Source organism: Pipra filicauda, unplaced genomic scaffold, assembly GCF_003945595.2.
Source record: "Pipra filicauda isolate LSUMZ 115617 unplaced genomic scaffold, ASM394559v2 scaffold71_size5581439_pilon, whole genome shotgun sequence".
NCBI classification, from domain to species: Eukaryota; Metazoa; Chordata; class Aves; order Passeriformes; family Pipridae; genus Pipra; species Pipra filicauda.
This window is the reverse complement of record NW_024104887.1, coordinates 5,392,607-5,415,138: the sequence shown is the minus strand read 5'-3', so window position 1 is coordinate 5,415,138 and position 22,532 is coordinate 5,392,607. Positions and strand designations below refer to the sequence as shown.

Here is a 22,532-nt window from a genome sequence, read left to right as displayed (position 1 = left end):
CTGAAGCATTTCATAAGTGATTGTTATTTAAACACTCTAGAAATGGAATGCGTGTACTTCAGAAATTAGCCTGAATAATATCTTTAATATTTCTGCTGTATATTCTCTTGTGTTTACTGTTGAATTTCCAACACAGCTTAGTTTAATATTTCAGGGTGTCTTTTTAGTTACAACTTATCAATGAAGTTGCTGATTAAGAACCAAAAGAAGTCTCAAAATGTGACAGTCCGACATAACATTTCAACCAGTTAAATTTAAAGTCGAGACAGGAAAGAATTAAGATTTTTCCATACTTCCATCTAGTGTGCATGAGGGAAATTGCATCCACGGTTAAAATCCCAGATATTCTCTGCTGGCAGTTCCAGTTGGGCAGGGATCACCTCATCCATTGGTCTTTGTTAAGCAGTAACTGCTGATAAACTGTGTGGCATCCCAGGGCTGACAGGTTTTAGTTCCAAGTATTTATGTGGCGGTACCTTTGCGATGTCCATAAAATGGCGACGCCTGAAGTTTAAGAAAAATCACCTTTCACTGTGTGGTGTTCGTGCTCTCCTTCAGTGTGTTCTGCTCTATTTACTTGTCACTCTCTGCTAGAATTTCAGCTGCTTGATTTATGAATTATTGCTATTGAAATAAAATTAAAGTGGCTGTTCAGTTATTTAAGAGCCAATTAAATCTGATTTTATTCTGATGTAACATTTCCAGTGAAATGGCATAAAATGCAGTCTGTGGAGGAAAGTTAGGTCTAAAAATGGTTAGTGTTTATTTTTTATAATCTGTGCTCTCGACAGCTTGTCTTGCCCAATGAAATCCATTGCAATCTCACAGCAGTGAGTGTAGATGTTAGAAGTTGCTCTGTATAAGGAAATAAAACAGGTTTGGTGTTTCCCGTGATCCTGTATAAACCTTTAGTCATGGCTGCTGGTTGGAGAACGCATCCATCCAGAAGAAAGAAATTTCCCTTGATTGCAGTACTTTTGGACAATAGAATTTATTTACCAGCCTTTGGTGACTTTGAAAGGTAGAAACAAAGGGTCTTCTGGGACGGACTCAAATCATGGGTTGTGCTGTCTTGAGGGCTCAGCCTTAATATTAGTTGAGTTTGCAGTATCAGATTGTGCTAATTACTGCGAGGTCCCCGCTCACAGGGGACGCTCAGGACGAGGTGCTTTGAGAAGTGCAGCCCAAGGACCCCGTTCATGCGTGACGGGCAGAGATGGGTCGTTTGTTACATGGTATTGGGGAGCCAAGTTCACTCTTAAAAGATCTGCCGGGGCGTGGACATGCCAAAAAGCACCAGAAAATACCCTGCCAAGCCTTACAGTCCTGTATTTTGTTAGCAGTAAATACACCAAGTGGAGAATGAGCAGGTAGCCTTCATTATGTGTGGCAATTAAAACATGTCTCTTGATTGTGGTATTTCTTCTTAGGGGAAATGGCAGTGCCAATCCCAGTTTTATTTTGACAATTTCACACCATACATTATGTCTTCTGTGGGCTGGGAGAGCGCTGGCTGAGGCTATTTTGATATGAGGAGTCTGGTTTGCCTTATTTTTTATTAAAAATAAATCATATTGATGCGGATCTAATTTTATTTGGGACTAGACAAGCCTGCACTAGCCAGCTCTGAGGTTTGTGGCGTCTGTCTCCGACAAGATCACAGATACGGAGAAAATGATTTATTTTAGTATCCAGTGCTTAGATAAAACTCTGGTTTTGTGCAGATGGCATTGAAAGGATAACACATAGCTCAGACAAATTTGTATAAAGCACCATATATTTGTACCAGAATCCAAATCTTCAGTACATCAGTAATATTGAGATTTATATTACTATTCTAGTCTTGGGGTTTTTTGGCCTTAGAATTAATTGCTGCACGTAGAGGTTGGTGTACTTTAGTTTGGCTGCTCCCTGCATCTTGGTGGGGTGCTTCCAGCTTCACCCCAAAGAGGTTGGGAATTGTCTGGTTGATACTGGAGAATGCTTTGGGGTTTTGGGATGGGGGATGTTCAGAGCAGTGCAGAGCAGGAGCATGAGGATGCTCAGCTCTTTGGAGAGGATTGGAGACGGTGCAGGTGTTTGGGAGGTACCTGCTCCTCCCTCAAAGGCTTTTATAAAACACTTTAGTAGAGCGTGATCAAATCCAGACAGCGGCACTAATTCTAAATAAGTGTTTGCTAAACAACATTAATGGATTTAAAATGTTTTTAGGAATAGTTATTAGTCCTTCAGTCTGGTATGGTGAAGGGAGTTTTGTCTCAATGGGGGGCTGCCATTTTAATGCTTCCTGGCAGGAGGCCTATTTTGATCATGCAAATTAGGTTGGAAAAAGTAGGCTAAGCCATTAAAAAGTAGGAGAGATCATGAAATTTTAAATTTTTAAGGTGACTGTTTTTCTAATTATTAACATTTTTGTTATCATCGTTTACGTATGTCACTTCATTTTCCTTAATTCTCATGTCCTCATCCCTTAACTCTGACAACCTCAGTGCCAGTTGCTCCTGCATCCACTGCTCAAAATGGAAGCTGTAGTCCGTTGGCTATTATATTCCCAGCAAGGTGCTTGGAAATATTGCCACACGATGTGTTTTGTTGTATAATTAGGAATGCAGATACTGCCTTTTTTCTTGCACCGTGATTAATTTTTTTCCTATTCCGTTAACATTAATAGGGACTGAAGGTTAAACTTGGCTTACATAAACTCTGGGTATTTGCGGGATGCTCGTTGGCAAGGGGATTCATTCTGGAAGTGGGAAAGGGGCACATGTGTGCATGGGCAAGGGTTGGAGCCGGTGTCCAGAAGACTGGATCTCAGGTGGGAAGATGCTGGGATTTTCACCAGGGTCTCTTCAGGGGCTCCACCTTTCCCACCAGTTCCTGGCCGGGGGGACAGAGTAACCACGACACTGATGGAATGACATCCCGCTGGGATGTGGGGCAGAACCCCCTGCAGCCTCTGAGGCACATGGATCCTGTGGCCACCATCCTGCAGGAGCACTGCAGCCCATCCCTCACATCCTGCTCCTCTGGGCAGCGAGTGCATCGGCAAAATAAGTGTCTTGGTGCCTGCCGGCTTGTGAGCTTCATTTAATCCTATTAATTTTTAATAGAAAATGAATATTAAGCCAGCATATTTCGAACATGACTTTGCCTGTGCGCAGAAGGACCCTCGATTTGTGTTTGCTTTTGAAGGGAAGACTGTTGGATCCTACAGGAGCGAGACCCTCCTGGAGCAACGTGGGGCCTAGAGCGAGGGATGCGTCTTTGTAGGGCTGTCACCTTCAGCAAGCACAGCAGCAGTGCCCTGTTCCACCCCAGTGATCACAAGTGTTGGTTGGATTTCAAATGCCTGTCTCCAGAAGGGGTGTTGGTGTGCCGTGCTGCACACCACGTGGATAAATGGAGAGGAACTGGGGATTTCCAGCTGAAAGTCTGCAACAGGTGTATTGGTGTGACCCAACCGGAGTCTGGTGGAAAATGCCAACAGTTGCATGCCAATTTTACAAGGACTTCAGTAAATACTAATTTAAGTGATTTAGGGGTTCTCTTGTGCAAATAAAGCGTATTTTTAATCACTGTCTTGAGTAGGAGCTAATAGAAGAGGGTTGTGCTGAGGATGGAGAGCTCATACCCCACCACCCAACCGTGGCTTTGCTACAGTTGATGTTCTGCAGCCTCCAAAACAGTAAACTCGAAACAGGAAGGTCGACTCTGCGAGCTGATGGTATCTTTGTCATTAAGAGAGGTTCTGGGAAAGTAAGCTGCATTCCTTAGCTCTTGCAACCCTTTTTAATTGTTTTTTCTCACAACCTTAGCCTGATCTTATCACCTAAGTAATTGTTGCATCATATTTGCTTTATTCTCTCTACTGGGAAGTCAGATAATTGCTTTATACCTTTTAATGGAAAGTGTTTGGGAAGCCTCTTACCTCTGGGATGTAGATGAGCAGTGCAGCAACTATTGCAAGGCTTGCATTTCTCCCCTTTTTCTGGAGCTGGATGGGAATGCAGTAGGAGAAGGCCTAGATGGCTGGCACCTTCTCTAGAATTGAGTAGCAGCCATGAAGTTACTCAGTGGTTTAGACCCCATCATAAAAGTAAAGCTGCCAGCTCTGCTGTGCCTCGTGTTTGGGTATATCTCATCTGCAGGAATATTCAGCCAGACTTTCCTTATGAAGTAGTATTGTAGGGTATTAATTATTCATAGTCAGTTTAATTCTTCTTTCTTGCATATTTAATTGTAATAGCATGCTGTATGTCACAGTGATTTCCCAGAAGAACTGTACACCAAAGGAAAACCATTCAGGTATATAGTCTTAAATACGCCCGTGCTAATCTTTGTTGTTTAATTTTGGAGCAGAATGGGATATTATCAGATGTTTCTTGCAGGGAAACAATTATGCAAAAACATGATTTGGCTTAATCTTTTCAACTAAAGTTTTCAAGCTGAAATAGCTGGTTTGATTTTTCACTGATGACGTTTACGTTGTCTTGCTTATTTTATGAGGAAAAAATGCTTAATGGGAGGGAGGACGTGACTTTTGTTTTCTTCACTGAAGGGGGGGGAGCCTCTATCAGAGACTTTGGAAGTGTCAATCGATTCTTTGCAGAAGATGAAGGAAGGGAATAAGATTTTTATTGAGTTTTTTTCAGTGATCAGAATAGCAATGCCAAATGCCTATGTGATTAAGATTTTTTAAAATTTTTTATTTTAGCGACTAGGATGGGCTCTTAGTGCTCGACGTGAGAAAATATTGGAGGCACAGGAACTGCAAATGCATTCACAATTTGATTTGCATTGCCCTCCTTCCAGAGCTGTTTCAGGCTTGTAAGGCATTTGGTGAAACCGAATCCCTCGAGTTTGGAGAGCAGGATTGTTCTCGGAGATTTACCGTAGGAGTTTAAACTTCTGAAAAATCTGTTTACAATGTGTCTGAACTGGAGGATAGAGGACACAGTAGAGACTGTTATCTGTTTACTGCTCAGATAAGGAGGTGGAATAGATTGCTGGCCTGTTTCTGAACTCTGCTTAATGAATGGTTGCTAGGCAAATTGCATCTCAATCAGCTTAATCCTCAAGATGTCATTTACAGGTCTGCTCTTTGTGAGGGCCAGAACCGTGCGCTTTCAAACTGCACAGGCCAGAAATTGCTAGCAAAGCAGCTTAGAATAGCTTGTTCAAAAATTCAGCGTACATGTGTTGCTGAGCTGCCCAATTTAAAGTGCCTGTTGTCGCAGGGCCGTCACTGCCTGGCCATGCGCGAGATGAGGCGCTCAGTGATAGACAGGAGGCAGCAGCATCCTTAGCACCCTTTCTGGATCAGCACAGCCCACACCACCACGTTTTGGCACTGGATTAACGTGAAAGAAAACGTTTCTAAATGGGGACTGCACTGCTGACGTGATGAAAGGTATTTCTGCTTTGGCTGAGTTTGCTCAGAGCTGGGTGTGATTTTGGGGTGTATATGTGGGACATGATTAACAGGTGGAAATGGGGAGGGGGTGTTACGTGGCACGGGACAGGAAGCTGGGGCTGGCCTTGGTGAGAGAGCTGTTAGCAGGAGAGGGCACGGGCTGGTTGCATGAAGGTTTTATCCTGCCTCTGGAACGTTGGACTTTCTCCTGCAGCATCAGGCGAGAGCCAATTAATTGCATATGCTGGCATGTGTGATGCCCACATGCATTAGGCTCATGGTTTAATCCAAAGGAAAAAGTTTCCTAACATAGTTAAGCTTTAACAGTCTCTTTGTAAAGAAAGATAACAAGATACTTGTTTTTATTGGTTTCCCATGACAGCGATTAATCTTCTTGTGGGCAGTGCATTGTTCTTTGCATGGCTACACCTTCCTTTCCTTTGAAACACATCCTCTGAGTGCTGTGTGTCGTGACACCAAACACTGTAAAGGCAAACTGGAAAGGACTGGACTTGTTGAATGCAAAAGACATTTTAGAACTGTTCATGGTCACCGTGTGCTGATGTGAAATGTCCTTCACGTGACACGGTTGTTAAAAGTACAGGTGTAAGCCCAGTGTGTGAACTTTGCAGTGCTTGCATAGTTGGGATGTGTGCAGCTTTTGTGTTAGTTCAAAAATATTGTTTTTCAGGAAACATTAAAACATTGAGAGCCTCTCCAAATAAACCATAAATAAAATATTCCACCTTAGTCACCAGCAAAATGACAGTGGTGCCTGCGACTTTACGCTGTGGATGGGAAGAGGGCTGTCGAACAGAAGACTTTGTGATCAGAGAGTGCTTTTCATGCAAATGAAGATTTTATTACATGCTGCTGAATCAGGGGCTTGTGTAGCGAGAACAGCACAGAAGTGATAAGATCACTTTGTCATAGCTTGAAATTTTGCCCAGCGTGTCTTTCAGATTGCTGAAACGGGCAAGAAACACTCTTGTTAAGGGCACAGCAGTAGCTGATACAATATTAGGGGGTGCAGGGCTCTTGTTTCGTGGTATGGTCTGCCTGCAGTGATCTGCCACGTGTCCACAGACCCGATTTCAAAGCGAGGAGGAACTGCAACCTGTAGGTGACTCTGAGTAGCAGCAACATTATAAACATGCCCATTCCTGATGAGATCCTGGTTCTGCTCTTGGCAAATGGGTCTGGAATCTCCTCTCTGCTGCAAGCCAGGAGCTGTTAGCATTGGTCAGAGCAGAGTTGTCCATCCTTTTGGCTGAGATAGCCTGTTGGCTGTTCCTGGGTCATGCAGGAGCTCTGCACATGCTGTGGAGCTGTGTTTTGCTGCAGAGGGCACCCATCCAGGACTGACTGCCTCTGCTGGCTTTCCTTTTGTATTCACTAGCCGATATCGTCTTCCCGATGTCCTCCTTTCACGGTGAGAACCGGCTTGGTTTAATGAGGACTGTTGTTGCCAACAAGTGAATGGATATGTGTAGTGGAATAGGCACCCACATCTTCCCCTGCACATGGGTAGTGTTCAGCATCCTGACGTGACCTTGGAGAAAGTTCTCCAGCGTGTTACTTTCCCTCTTTATTTATCTCCTTTGCTGTGTAGCAGCTTTCCTTACAGGGGAGTGTCTGAGCTATTGGAAATCTGTCCTCTCTTCTCTTCCTCTCTCCGGAGACATTGTCAGCATAACACCCAAACTACTCAGATTGATGCCTGAATACTCTGCTTTTGCACAATCAGGAGGCATTCAGTGAAGTAGCAAGAGGAGAAGAAGTTTAAGATTTAGGACTGACATTTTCAGTCCATAATCTTGAACAGTCTTGGTAAGGAAGGTCAGAGACTTTCTTCATATGGGATGCCCCTGTATGTGTGTGCTTGATGTCCATCAGAATGTGTAGCACAGAGAAGAAACATTCTTAACAGCCATTGGATTTCAGAATGGGGCTGTTCATATTTCAGATTCTTATCTGAAGAGTCTAGGAGCAAAATCTAACCCTGCACGTTCCCGGAGAGTTTCAGAGCGGTAGGATGGAACCTTTTGCCTGTGTTTCTCATGCAAATTATGGTAAGGATTATTCAGTGTTTAAAATCTGGTTTATACTGGCTTCTGAATTTCATTTAAAATAAACATCTGGAGAGCTTTTTGATCTCCTGTGCAAGACTGTTGTCTGCCTCACTCATTAAAATGACTTCTGCTTAATTTTTAGTGAAAGGCAAAGACCTAGACGGTTTAAGCCCAGAGGCAATCTAAATGGTTCACCTTCTGCAGTTAGAAATTTCCATGAGCCTGTCCAGCAAATACTTAAAATCCATGCTTTTAGGGAATGTGGCAGCAGTAGGTACCTGTTTCTTCCATGCTGCAGTTTGGGATCTGCAGGTCTGCTACCTGTAGTGCCATTTGTACTTCTGCAGAGCCGTGTTCTCCTGGTGCTGAGCAGGTGTTGGAGCGGATGCTCCAGTCAAGAATTATGGTCTTGTCCCTTTGCAGTTTGCAGTCCAAAGCCCTCCTTGGGAAGATTGCCACGGTTTGCCAGTATCCCGCAGTCAGAGCACTGGAACAGTGTCTCACAGGGGGTAATCAGTTATTTATTCAAGTAGCCATTACATTTGGGGTCTGTTTTCTGTGATTTGACAGGAGCTCACTCCTCACCACTGGAGACTGGAACCCTGTGCCCATGGGGAGTGCTGGGTGCTGCTTCCTCCAGCTTTCTGGCTTTGAAACAGGTTCCTGTTGCTCTTTGCAGAGCCTGAAGCAGCGGTCTGTGGAGGCAGTGTCTGCAGAGCAGCAGTGACTTTACCTCTTTGTTTTCTCTCTCTATTTATGTCTGTATGGGATCAGCTGGTCCCACATCGTGTGTGAAGTAGTTAAATTTTACCCTCCATCTGTAAGATGTGATTTTTTCCCCCCCCTCCTTTCTAGTCTCTTTGATCAAATCAAATAAAAACGCAGCGCTTTCATTTCTAGTTTTATAGTTTCAAAGACAATCCCTTGACATGCTCGAGCAGTCTGGACCCGAGTCCTTTTTTTTCCTTAGTCCAAAGGCTCACTGTCTTGTGCCTTTCTCTGTATCAGCAGTTGCAATCTGCATTAGCTTTTATCTGCATCAAAAGACAAATGGAAGAGAGCAAGACCCTGCAGGAATGGGAAACAGACTTACATGTGCAATGGAAATATGTAATCCTTACGTTCAGTCTGCCACATGGAGTACAGGCCAGTTTCTATACTGGAAGTCTGTAGCCTATACTCCCAGAAATGTGAGTTTAGATTTTAGACTTTGAAGGTTGGTTAATCCCTTCCAGTGGTTAATACCAACATAAAATGTTCTCTGATGTCAAACTTTTCCTCCCAAATGCTTTCTTTTTTTTTTTCCCCCTCCTTTTTTTTTGCATATGTCAACTATACAAAGCAGCGCTCAATTTGAGAAATTAGCATTCAAACCCTCTGTAAGCACTTTATTTTTGTCCGCTTTGTGAGCAGCTGAACACATGTCCAGGCTGAAATACGCTGAGCTGCTGCTTCCCGGCGCGCGTGCCAGCGCCGCCCGGCACGAGGAGCTCCCGGCCACGCAGGCGTGGGAGAATCTGGAACTTTGTCCGGTGTCCTGAAGAGGCACTCCTGACCTCCATCCCGGAAAAGCACATCTGCAAATCTCCTGCTCGACTGCATCCCAGGGGAGAAGATCCCAGTTAAGCCATACTGAATCATACCCAGCGAGACGAGCGCTCTGGTCGCTGTCATCCCGATCAAAACCCGATGGCATTCGGAATCTCGCGGTGTGCGTTCCTTGTTCAGAGGAGCGGTGCTTAAAGCAGAGTGTGTTTTCTCTCTGCGTTATGGAGTCGGATTCAGCTGCTCAAAGGAAGTTGATAAATTGCTTTTCATTAAGTGTCTGAGCGCCAAGGGGTTCGGTGTGTGTTCCAAGGAAAAAATACATTAATTACAGCTTCTGTAGAGCATTTATCAATCATGTAGTTATAAACACTACTAATGCAGTTAATTGAAGGTGGAAGAATTTACCTTTTTGAATTTGTTGACTGTAGCAATTCCGTGACTGGAAAGACAAATTGGAAATGAAAATCAGGGGATACTTTTAGCGGGAGCTGCTCAGTGGAGGTCAGGGCTGTTAGAGGTGGGTTACTGGGAGCTCCTGCTGGCAGGTTTGTGCTGTGTCTGCTGTTGAGGTACAGGTTGCAGTAGCAGTGTTTGTTCTCCTCTCACCCACGCAGCCACGTTGTGTTTGCCATGCAGAGGGATGTCTCACTGCCTGTGGTACAGTTACAGCTGCCTCTGTGTCCTGCTCGTACAATTTATTTATTGCTCTCTGTGTGTTGGCTTTTTCTTTTAAAGAAAAAGGCAAGTGCAGAGGAGGAAAGATGCACGAAAGCAGACAAAAATGCTCTGCTCACCTGTAGTCGGTAGAACTTACCATGAAAAAAGAAATCTTTTGTGAATGTAAACTTTGGGTAAAGGTAATGTGCTGGCAGCTGCTGGAGGAGTCAGGTGAGATAGTGCTGAAGTGTTTTATCAGGTCTGCACACAAAAACCTGTGGTGCTTGTGGTGTGAAGAGGTTTTGAAGGCATCTTGCACACTCGTGTTGCTTCCCTTGTGGCTGTTTTGAACTGCCAGCTGGGAGATTGGCTGGTTTTCATGCTTCTCAGGAAAGCCCTGAGAGTAGCAGAGACTTTTTACAGTAGCTGATACTAATGCATTTCTTGTCCTTTCTTCTGTTGAGCTGTTACGAGGTGGCCTTTGAGTTTACTGGGAGATTGATAAGCACACTAGGTCTGTGTCAGGACAAGCCAGCAGGACACCAGCACCTCGTTATGAAGGTTGACAGGAAAACACCACCCCAAGTGTCTGGTCCAGCTCTTTGGTATTCACCTGATGGCTTCTATTTTCAGCTGGTGGGTGTTTTGTACGTGTGTTGCAGCTTCTGTTTGAGGTTCTTAGAATGCTTTTCATCTTTGCAGCTGGCTGCACAGTATCTCTAGCTACAGAAGGAGGTCTTATCTTGCCCTTACAAAAGGTAAAATGTGTATCCAAGAGCTGACGTGTTCATGGTCTGGCAGGAAGCTCTGGCACTGTGCACAATCAGACAAATCTCCAGTTTTGGATCTTAAATCTATTTTTCACCCTTTGCTTTGTTAATGGGCTGTTAAAATTTCACCATAGGTGGGACTGTAATTCAGTAGCTAGAGAGCTAAATACTAAACCAAACTGTCAGTGTGATTGTACAGGTCAAAATGGTTCACATGCATGACCAGTGTAAACCAGAATCAACCCCCATGAGCCCGTGTTCACACACCACTGGCACACCTGGTCCAAAAGTGAGTCACTTCTCATTTTTATTCCTTAATATACAAGTTCAGTTCTTGTCTTATGTGAAGTCTAATGCATTCTGCCTCATCTTATTTGCAAATATTTCTCATTTTCAAGTGAATCTATTTTTAAAACAGGACTCCAAACATATTTTTCAATATGTAACAAATGTCTGGTTTGTTGTTTGTCTGTTGAATAGAGGTAAAATTTGTTCAAAGTTAGCTCTGAATTTGAATTATTTTTTTTTTATAATGAGCTTGTAATAAACAGGGGAAGATAGCTGCTTTCCTACCCAGGAACTGTCGTAATCTGTAACTTCTAACGATATTTTAGAAGGAAAAACTGTCATCCTTCTGTCATGTGCAGCCACAGGATTTCTGTAAGTCATGATTAAGACTTTAATTCTGGGCTTTTACAGAGTAAGTGTGGAATGAGAGAAGATAATGAAAATGGTGATCTCTGTGAAGCAGCCACTGGAGAGGGAACTGTTTCATGTTTCCTTTCCCCTTGGCCTAGGCAGCTGTTTAATGAACCTAAGCAAAACTTCCTTTTCAGATCTGGGAAGGCAAGAAAGCCGAGAGGGAGGAATTCTGCCCAAGAGTGGCATGAGGAAGCTCACAACTCTTGTGTGTCCTTTGTGGTGAAATAAAGCCCAGAATTACAACCTTGTGCTTCTCCCACACATCGAACACGTAGGAAAGCTGCACATAACCCTGTTCCTGCTGAGGATGTTGAGGTTATAACTGCAGGCTCTCTGCTATGGGAAAGGGGTCAGTGTGTATTTTGGTTTCTTATCACTTGAAGGCAGAAGGAAGTTGTATAGGAGGATGGAGAATGTCTGTTGGTGGGAATGTGTGGTGCCTCCATTGGGGTTTGTGTGAGCAGCATCCTGTAGTTTGGTAGAGGCTGGGCTGTTCTGGGTTTGCCTTGGATGCAAGTCATCTCAGCTAACCTTAATTTTCCATCATGTTCACATGAGAACATGCACACTCGTGTCTGTAAGTCTGTTCCATATTTTATAGCAGCTGCTGTGATGTTATAGATGTTGCTCGAGCATGTAGGAAGAAATTTGGTTTAGTTTGCCCTGAGGATAATGGATGCTTTGGAGGGAGGAATATTTGTTTGTGCCTGACAGTATCTTGTTGAGGAAAATGGGATCTTTTGTGAAGTGGTGGGTAGGGAGTCTGCTTAGCATTCTGAAAATAGAAATGTAAGCCTGATATCCTGGGCAAGTTATGATTTTAATGACAACACTGCGTTTACCTGCCTGTGCTCTTAACTGCTGTTGTTCGTCTGTAGCATCCTTTGCTCCCTTCCCAAAATGTCCGTGGAACCATATGCACTCTGAAACACAGCTAAGATACATGCCAGGCTGCTTCTTCATCCTTCTTTCCCACCAGTACAGCATTAAAAATTTGAAGTTGGAAGTTACCATATAAAAGGAGAAAGAAAATTAATTAAAGGTCAGAGTGCTTTAGTGTAGTGAAAATTGAGAGGAGGCAGATACAAAGTTATTCAAATTGCTTTTGACTTCAGGCAGGTCGATTTTCCTATTTCTTGCACGAGTTCCCGTGGTAAAAGTAGTATCTCATCGGTCTCATAACTGACCACTAGTATATGTGTTTCAAGCACAGCCAGAAATCCTCCTTTGAAGCTTTGGCCAGGCCCTACAACCGTCCTGACTTGTCTTTTCTCCATCTTTCCTTCACCTCTGAAGTGGCCTGCACCACCTGGCAAGACCTACTTACGCCTGTATCGTCTGTCAGCTCCTGCCACGTTGCGGAATACAGAGTTAAATCTAAAAATACGCTTAAAAAGAGGTGAGGGCTTTGAGCAAAGTAAAGTAAGCCACTGATTTGGGTCATGAAAGGGAATTGATGTCACTGGTTCTCCCGTTGCCGTTTTCTTGAGCTGCGAAGTTCTGTTCTGAGCCTGAAAATGCAGAGGTGCAGTGGTGAGCAGAGTAGTGCTCCGGACAGGGAAGGGTGGTCTGGCTCCAGTTCTCCCCAGGAGACTGCCCAGATCGTGACCTTGTAAGCCTGATGAGAGAAGTCAAGGTGGTATTGAATGCCGTGCAGTTTCGTTTGTCTTCACAGTCTTCAGTGGTAGAAAACTGTCACCTGCTGCTGTCCTTTAAACAAAGAGCGACTGCGGCACCGGGTGATTAAATGCTTCATCCAAAATTCCGTCAGGAACCTGTGGTGAGCTGGATACTTCCCTCCATCTCTTCTGTCATAGGCTAGTCCATCATCAGGAGACCACTGTTCTGACATAAATCTGGTCAAAAAACCTTAAGCCCCTGTGAAAGGAGTCGTGTGCAATTTTTTGCCTGTTACAGAGCGGTTATGTGGCTTCAGTAATGTTTGTTAAGTGCTTTGATATGCTTTGGTGAAGGACAGAGTGTTAATAATTAAAATCGTAAAGAAGTTCTAACATAGTATGGGGGATGACAACCGCTTTCTGGTCTGTTAGTTAACAAAAATGCAAAATATAAATGGACGAATCAGCAGGAATTGAGTTGAACGCTCCCTTCCCCCAGCCACCTGCATGGGCTGAGCACAGAAAGCAGCTAATTGTCTGCTCTGCTGCGGAGATGAAAGAAGCTGGTCCTACAACAGGAAAGGCTATTGAACTGCATGAAGGTGGTAAATTATCAGCACTGAAAACCTTTTGAGTTGGTATCTTTACGTGCTCAGAAAGTACGTTATTTGTACTGGTATTGACAGCGCTGATGAAACTGGCATCTCGTGACATGAGTCTTATGTTTCAGTCCCTGTAATTAAGAGGTCGGTAAAACTGAAACTTGTTTTATAAAACTACGCCATTGCCCTGTTTGGGTATAGTCGAAGGGTGTGTTTGGTGAGGACAGGCCCTGTTAATGGCTTTATCTTGGCCCAGCTAACGAGCTGTTTGCAGAACTGCTCTGATTTGCAATGGGCAGACTGTAAAGCAGCCTCGTGTTTGTCCATTTTCCTGCTAGCAGTTCCATTTGCAGAGTGCAGGCAGGAGCAGGCTTCTTGCCAGCAACAGCTTCATTCAGATTAGGGCTTTAGTTCAATTATGTCCAATTAACTTTTATTGCAGATAGCAGTGATAATTACTTGCAAGTCAATTTTTTGGCTGTGGTTATCCCAAGGCTAAAGTCTGAGCTTGATGGATTTTAATAACTGAAGTGACGTGTAGCTTTTCCTTCTTTTTTTCTTCTCCAGGCCTCAATTAGATGAAAGGTCAGAAGCTATGTAAAAATCCATCTTATGATTAAGGCCAACTGTTCTACTCTTCAGCAGATGCATAGTACTGTGTTTTAAAATAATCTCTTGGGACAGACCTAAAAAAAGGCTTTTTAAACTCTTTGGATCATAACCTTGAGCTCACTGCTGCTTTATCTGAAGAGTCAATTTGATGGAGCTGATGCCACACGTGGCAATACCTGGAGCCGAGAGCCACTGCCTTGCCTTTTTTTACTGCACTGCATCCTGTTCCAAATTGCTCACCTAGAAGCCTTTAGTGGTAGCCCTTGGGCATGAGGAGTGTGATATGAACAATATTCCATTTAAGTGCTGTTATCCCAAAGCTGCTTCATTTTCTTCCCCGTTGAGCGTTGCCATCTCAGCTCCGAGAGAGGAGCAGAGCTGCATTTAAATTCTCTCTGCCTTCCCCACCAAACTAATTTTGTTGCCTGAGTAACATTATAAATGGAGGTCAGCCTAAAAGGTGACGTGGTGTACAAGCAAAATCATAGTTAATTAAACGGCAAGAAGCAAAAATTGATTTTGATCGAAACTGTTGCAGGTCTCTACAAAAGGTCCACCTGAATGCAGAAAGCCAAAGGTCCTGGGCTGGCAGGTGCTGACAGTGCACTCCCCGTGCTACAAAAAATGACTTTCCATTGTTCAGTTTCCTATTTATTTATCCCCAAGTACACTCCATGCTGTTGTGATTTATTGCCATTTCAGAGGACAACCTCTCTGCCCACTATTTTGCAGTTTTCCATTTATAAAGCATTAAGAGGATGTGATACCAGCTGGTGATGAATACAGTGCTAGTTTGGTAATTTTCTTCCAGGAAACGGTAAGATTTATCTCTGGCTCCTCAGCAGCCCTGGGAAAGGGCCATTCTGGTAAGTGCCCAAGAATAAAGGGGAGTTTTAGGGCTGGAAAAAGGCAGGAAGCCTGCAGGATCAGTCTAGACACTGTCAAGCAAGGCATGGCTGACTGGAAGGAGTTGTATTGAATGCTGAGGTTGGCAGGAGGGTTCAGTGTCTGCAGTTGACACGAACAAATCTTTGAAACCCCTAGATTTTAGGTTACTTTGGGAAAAGGAATGAGTCTCCTTGGTGTCGAGCAGCCTGCCGGGGGGTAAATGAGACACTGAGTTTCCCTCGGAGCATGAAAATTGGCCCGGATTCAATTATGTTTCCTGGCAAGCTCTTGCAGACATTTGTACCAAAGAAACTTCACAACCCCGAGTTAGTTTTTGTTGTTGCTTGCAGCATTTATAAGTGCTGAACTTGGCATGTGCCGCGTGTGCCGGGGGGGGGGGGATTGCCGTAAATCCTGCCGGCGGCAATGGAACTGTGGCTGTGGAACTTCACGGGGCTACCGTGGAACAAGGAGCAGAGGAGAAGCGAAGCGTATCAGCCAGCCACAAGCCTTTAACAACCCTCACACGGCTTAGGGGGACCCCAGGGTGCTGGAAACTTGGAATAGTTTGGAGCTTTTCTTTTGTGTGTGGGTGGATGCTCCCGCTTCCTCCTGGCCTCAGGCTTTGTGAAGGAGCCCGCAGTTAATCGTGGAATTTCAAACATGCGTGTTTACTTTCAGGAACCTAACTTTAGACTACGCCAGCTTTCGTCTAAACCAGCTCAGTTTCCCATATTTCACTGGCCAGGGATGGTTTGTGGGGAGTGTTTCCTTTGAGTTCTCACCCTGGAAGGCCTCTTGGGAGCTTCAGAGGCTGGCGTATCTAAAAACTTGGCAATAACTACATATGTGGGCTGTTTATATAATGATAAAGCTGTGTTAGAGTGTTAGAAATTTCCTAGTAGTACTGAGTTGCTTTACACCTAGGTTTTACTCTAGGTTATAAAAGTAACCCCTGGCCTGAGAAACACTGGGTCTGGCAGAGGCAGTAAATACTAAAATGTTGAATATGAGTCAGAATATAATATATTTCTTCAAGTACAGAAAGGCAGTATCATGGTAAATTTTACTGGAACTGATTCCTAGCTCTGCAGGGAGGGTGTCCCTGGGCAGTGGGTGGAGGTGAGTCCTTCCATCCTACCTGGTGAGCCTTGTGGTGTGACTGGTGTGCACTGTGCTGCCAGGACCGAAAAACACCCTGATGTGCAGGTAAGGCTGAACATAACAGTCATCGTGAAATGTGCCAATTACCCCCAGATCCCAAGCACTGCAAATCCCTCTTAAGCTTAACATGCTTTGATTTAATTATTAATAAATCTTCGGAGAAAAAAAATCTGTTCACGTGTCTAAACCTGCTATTTTGTAGAGCGTCCTACGTGTGCTGTTAAGATTATATCCTGAAGCCATATTAGATTAAAATCACTTCAAAGAGGGGTATTTATTTATTTATTCCTTTCTAATGATTGTTTTCCTCTGGAAATATGCTTTATCTCTTTATATGCATATATGTTTTCAAGGCAGAGCTCATTGTGCTGTGTTTGGCAGTGTACAGAATCAGTTTAGAAACTTTTAAGGTTTTCACAGTTCACAGCCCTCCATTGCTGGGTGCCACAGGCTTGTTGGTCAGCTGTTGGCAGCTGATGGTTTAGATGATATGTTGGAGTTGTCTGTGCCAACTTGTGCTCAGGAAGAGTCAGGTCAGAAAGTAGTAGTCGGGTGCTGAGTATCTCAGGGAATAAATGTTAATTAATTTCTAACAAAAAAAATGAATAAGGGACTTGTGAAGATATTTCAAATGCCTTTGTTTTCAAATACTGAGATCTCGATTTTGAAAACCTATATTGATTTCATAGAGAACAAAATTTGAAGCAGAATTTTATTTATAATATGAAATTCAGCGATGGAGTTATGGTCAGCACTTCTGTATAAGTCTGAATTTCTTTCTTTAATGCTCAGCAGTGACCTAGATGTCATCAATTTGGTTACTGCAAATCAAGCTAAAAGAGCGATTTTATGCTTCTACTTAAAATTATTTTTGTAAGTCCAGTATTTCATTTAAAATTATTATTGCCACCCTCGTCTTTTATGAACCTTTGGCATTACCTAAAATGATTATCCGCCTGCGGGAACAACTTGCCTTTATAGCTCTCTCTAAAACATTGCTCTCAGTATTGGAGCTAAAGCTTCTGTAAATACATGTTTTGACCTTCAAGGAAACGCTGCTGTCATAGAACAGGAGCCTGGCTATTCTGAGGTGAATGCTGTGACCACTCTTAATCACTTGTTCTCTCTCCTAATGTGCCATTATCCTGTTTATTGCTGTGTGCGCCTCGCTGGGGCACTTCAGCAAGAGGCTTTCTCAAAGCCTCACAGTGTTCAGGCTCTAATGAGCGTTAATGATGGAGCAGGTGAGCAAACCCTCCCCACATCTTGCTGTCAGAAATGCTGCTCCTTCAGTCAGAGAGCAGCGGTGCTCTTTCAGGGCTGCGCACAAACTTGCCATCAATCAAATAACGTTTTAGACACCGACCTCCCTTGCTCGTGCAGGGACGGGAAGGGATCCTGGGCTGGCGTCAGACATTGCTGGAGTAAAAGGTGGATGCTCAGGTGAATATGGGAATAGTGTGATCTGTTTTTCTGTCTACAGTGAATGCCCTTTAATTTTGTTTGTCTGCTTTTCACTGAGAAATAGGTCTTGTTTTTTTGCCAGTCTTCTGAAGTTGATGAAATGAGGAAAAAAGGAAAACACAATTATTATTTTTTTCTTGCTGACTGTGGGTATTTCTGTTGCTTACTCAGGTAAAGTTCTGACAACTCACAGTGGTTTTGTCTTCTGATTAAAAGGAACTGGATTCTTGTTTTGTCTTTTTGGTCTTGCTGGGCACGATTTGGGATGAGAAACTGCTGCCCACGGGCTGTTTGCAAAGTTTCACTGAACGTTGCATACTTACAGTCACGAATGAATCTCATCTATAAAGGTCGAGCAACTTTTCAGTCCCTCAAGCAATTCCTTGATGTTGTGGATGTGACAGGTCTTCAGTCATCGTTTCTGAGCATCTTCTGAAAGACTCCAAGAATTCCACCTCCTTCAGAGAGTCAGAAAAAGATCCAGGTTTAGATTTATTTTACAGGGTTTTACAGCTGCATATTTTGGACTTCTGGCAGTGCAGATTGTTGCTGTCTCCTAGGAGTGAAGTGGAGAATGATACAGACTGGTTCTGTTGGTAGTTGCACTGTTGGGCCCTGCACCTTGGTGAGGTGGTTGTGAGTTTCTCACAGGACTGAGTTGGTGTTACTCTGTGTGGGTGAATGGGCAACAGCATGGAGTTGTCAAGCTGACATTCAGTGCCCAAGACTACTTTTGTTAGTCACAGTGGCACCCAACAGGCTCTCTCAGCCGCACTCAGTCAGCTTTTAAGAGCACTCGCTCAGTGAAGGTGCAGAACTTTTCATAAATTAATATTTGAATGAGATTTCTTGGCTGTTGGTTTAATCAACCTTTGCGTGTTGAACCGAGGAGATGCATAAACATGGAGCTAATGAACTGTACACAGTGAGTAATTGCTGTGCTGCAGGAAAGCTTTAAGTCCTTGCTGTTCACTCCATTGGTGCAAGTGTTCCACGGGTGGGCTGACTCGTGGTGGTGGTCTGAGGTGAGGTTTCAACTTAAAGTCTTCAAAATGTCCCTGCAGAACTCTGCTGTTGGAGGTTTCTGGAGCAGGAAGGTGGTGGTGCTGTCCAGGACACAGCACTGATGGTTGTGTCAGTGTCATCCAAAGGCTTCACATTGTTTGTACCATCCTTGGCAGTGAGACTCTTTCAGAAGTGGCCTCTGAGAGATTTTGGCAGCCGTGCCTTCTCGTGTCAGGCTTGAGCTTTCTACTTTGCCCCTTTAGATCTTTGAATGCCTCCCCAGTTGTGTTTTAATTGTGCAACTACGACTGAAATTAAATCAGCTTACAACTCTTGAATCTTTCAACTCTTCCCATATTTTGGAGGTCATATAACAAGTCCCAGCACCTTTTTAGGTGCTCCTTGGGTATTTTGCTTCTGTATAGCAGCACTGACGGTTGTGGAGATCAGGACAAGGAGAAATCAACTGATTTTCCCCTTGGCTCTGCCACCCTGTTTCCCAGAACTTTATGAAGTGTTGTGGCTGGCTGAGGCCAGGGGGGTTTGAGCAGGGGTTTGGACCAGGTGGCCTCTAGAGGCCTTGTTCCAACTCAAATCTCTGTCTGTAATTCCAGTAATGTTGGGACACTTTGAGCCCCAGTTAACTTTGTTGCTGGGATCCCCCCTTTGTACAGCGATGGTGGGATTTGAAGGGAGTTGTGCAGTATTTCTGTATAAAGAGCTTTAGTGCTCCATGTGTTCATTTTGATGTTTGATTTCCTAAATGCTGGACCAAGCAGAAGAGGATGGTGGCACCTCTGCAGCCCCTTCGTGCAGGAGGCACATCTTGCCATTGTCTGCCCCAGAGCCGTGCGGGTTATTGAGTCTCCACTGAAATGAAGGAAGTTGTGGCCATTCATCTTTCAGCCTAATGGACCACAGAAATTACAAGCTGTAGCATGCAGCTTAATCTTGCCACAAGGCAGAGTGCTGCATACTTTGCCTTCAATTTATGCATGCCATGCCTTTTTATTAAATGTGAAAGAGCAGTTGACAGGGTTTCTCCAGAGGACTTGCCTTGGTTGTACCTGGTGGACAGCCAGTGCGTTTCAGCATAGTGAAATGAATGATGGTGGTTTTTTTACCGTTCATAACAACCACCTTTGAAATTTGAGGACAGACTTATGGATTATTCTCTGTGTGTCAAGCAGCAGAGGAGAGCGAGACAGCTATTTTGGTTTTAACCCTGCAGATGACCCACTTCTTGAAGTGTTTCTGTTGCCGTTACGAGATGCAGTAAGGGCTGGAGCAGCGGTTTCATCTGTGCTTGGTCAGGCCTTCACCCAGGGATGGCTCTTTGCCGCTTTCTTTTCTCTGTTCCTCCTTGTATTATAACTTTGAATTGTCTCTCTGTTGTTGCAGTGTGCAGAGGAGTGAATGCCCCATGTTGTGTTAGTGCCTGTCTGCCATGCTGGCCTGTCTGCCAGGACCAGGCGACCTCTCCTTTCAGCTTCTTTCTTACACGCAGATGAACACTGGACTTCAGAAATGTGAGTGACGTTTTGTCTGCAGGATGTGGTTAACTGTTAAATCTGGCTCTGGGACAGCTGTGACATAAACATTTAGGATACAGTGGAAAAACTATTTAATGTAGAGTCTTTCTTTTGTTATGCCTTCAAGGCATCCATCAGTAATGGCTCTGAGAAATGGCTGTGGAGGTTCACGTGTGTGCAGCAAGCTTTCCCCTGTTCCTGGCTCTATAAAGGTTAATTTTAACCACAGCAGGATGCAGTGCAAGTGAGGTTCCTGTGAGATTTGTGCCTCTTTGCTGAAAATGTTTTGTGCTAAAAGTGTGCCAGCTGATTTGCTTCTTAACACAACTTTTTCCTCACTCTTTTTCACTTCCCTTCGTGTAATTACTCATAGACACTGATAAAAGCTGGATCAGTCTAATGCAAAGCTTTTGAGGTCAGCAGCTCTTGCTCTGCATACCTGGGGCTTATACTACAAATATTAGTGAGCTATTCCAAATTACTAAAGTTCAAAGTTTCCGTCTTCTTTCTGATGTCTCTTTGGTGCCTCTGAAAATACGTCTGCAGAGTGCTCTGATAATTCTTTTTTGATAACTTCACTCATTTTTTCCATAGTTGTACTGGTGTTTTTAAGAACAACTTATACTTGGGAATGTATTACGGGCTAGATATTTTTTTAACTCTTACTCTGTCTCTCCTCTTTATCACTGAAGTTGCACCTTGATTGTTCAGCTAAAAATTCAGAATTACCAGGTTTCAGCATAAGATCTGTGTACTTGGTCCTTAGGGCTGTGACCTGTCTCTTGCATTTGAAATATGTGTTGGGTGATCTCTGTACCCTCAGCTTGCTGATGGACTCGTTGCTCTTTAAAACCAAGTGATTTACAGTCCAGTTGTAGCTAAATTGTTTTCCTATAGTGATGCTACTGAAAAGAGGTAAGATAATTTTGCAATTAATTAAGGGTGACATGCTCCTGGTCCTGCCAGAAGTGACTGGCAGTGTTCATGTAACACATGTGCTCCTCCACAGCACTTGCACAGCACTTCTGCTGACTCCATGGGCTTGTAATTTTAATGACACTCAGCAGCAGTAATACTCTTTGCTCACCAAAGGACTGGTGATGGCATGAAACTGGGCATCCCCCTCCTTTCTCTTCCCCATTTCCAGTGTGAGCGTTGCTGACGTGCCTGTTCCAAAGGCCGTGGGATAAGAATGTGCCCAGGTCTGTACATTACAAGAAGTCTCTTTGGCAAAGCTTAGTTCTGAAAGCATGTCATCCAGGTTCATGTGAGGGCAGCTGTGCATAAATCAGGTATTTGCTAATTACAGCTTTACAAGGCGACATGCTGGTGTGTTGGGCAGTTTCCTCACCTGATAGTACCTGATGCTGTTCCGGAGATCTGCCGATCCCTGTGCTGAAAGCATTGCTGTGTCCTGCTCAGTGAAGAGCTCTGGGAACTGCATTTAGAAGAATTTAGGACATAAAGTAGCTGGCAGGCACGGGCTGGCAGTGGTAATGCTCAGCTGTTGGGTTTGTTCTGATTTAGATGGAAGATGAAACTGCTGGTACAGACCTCGCTCACCCCCGCTGCAGATGTGGGTACGATTAATTGGTGTGTTTCTCTCGTGCCTTATATGCATGAGTAGCCCAGCCCCTGGCCAGGGGAAAGCTGAGTTAATGAGCATTTTTTAATGAACAGTGACTTGTGACTTTTGATGGGGGGTGGAAACAGGCTGTAATAATAGTGCTGTTGCTTTTATAAAAGGCACAGAACTCCACAAGATTGCTTTTCTTCAGACTTACAGTGTTTGTATTAATAATTTTTAAGTGTAGTTTTCTGGATCAGACTTTTTATTAGTGCCTTAAAATCCACATTAACTCAATTACCTTCTTTTTCCATATTCACTCTCAAATGAGGCTTTTTCTGAAAGGTGGCCTATGCAGTAGGAGTTAGGTAGATCAATATACACATATTTTTTCCTTCAGAAACCAATGACTGCAGGACTGCCAATTTCAGTATTTTTTGTTGAATTTCAGCCTGAATTCAGGCTAACCCTGAAATTAATCCTTGTCCACCCAGGGGATTTCTCACTGACTCCATATCGATATTTTTTCCTTCTTCCCAGTGGTTCCAGCGTTAACCTGACTAGTCAATTGGGATACTTGAGGCAGGAATTTTGGAGCTGTGTCTACAGCTGCTGTTGGATACAGAGACAGTGCCACACGGTCTGGAACAAAAAGGGTCATTTTTTGTGACAGTGGTGCAAAATAAAGCAAAAGGTGCTTCTTGGAGAGCATTTTGTTGGGGGGGAACATGACAGAGAAGAGCAGATTGGGACTGAACACGTAATCTTCAGCTAAATTGAGGGTTTTGGGAGGGCTCTTTCTGTAAAGCCTGTAGAGAAACTGCTGAAATTGAGATTTTTATGCAAAAGATGGACACAGCTGTTTTTGGTTTGTCCCAAACCTAGTGCTCTCATTAGGGTAGGAATCCTGGAGGCCT

General features: G+C 43.9%; 1 protein-coding gene across 3 annotated transcripts in view; it reads left to right on the top strand.

Moving 5' to 3' along the window:
- The window catches only part of FAM222B (family with sequence similarity 222 member B), a 36,515-nt gene that overhangs the window by 5,891 nt on the left and 8,092 nt on the right, over positions 1–22,532 (top strand). Inside the window, exons 1-2 of one of the 3 annotated variants that reach the window (XM_027726753.2) lie at positions 15,300–16,092; positions 19,918–20,045. The exons of the other annotated variants lie outside the window; for them this stretch is intronic. Of the exons in view, the coding sequence (XP_027582554.1) occupies positions 19,964–20,045 (82 nt within the window). The 5' untranslated portion in view covers positions 15,300–16,092; positions 19,918–19,963. Of the gene's footprint in view, positions 1–15,299; positions 16,093–19,917; positions 20,046–22,532 lie in introns of those variants that run through there. 3 annotated transcript variants of the gene reach the window in all.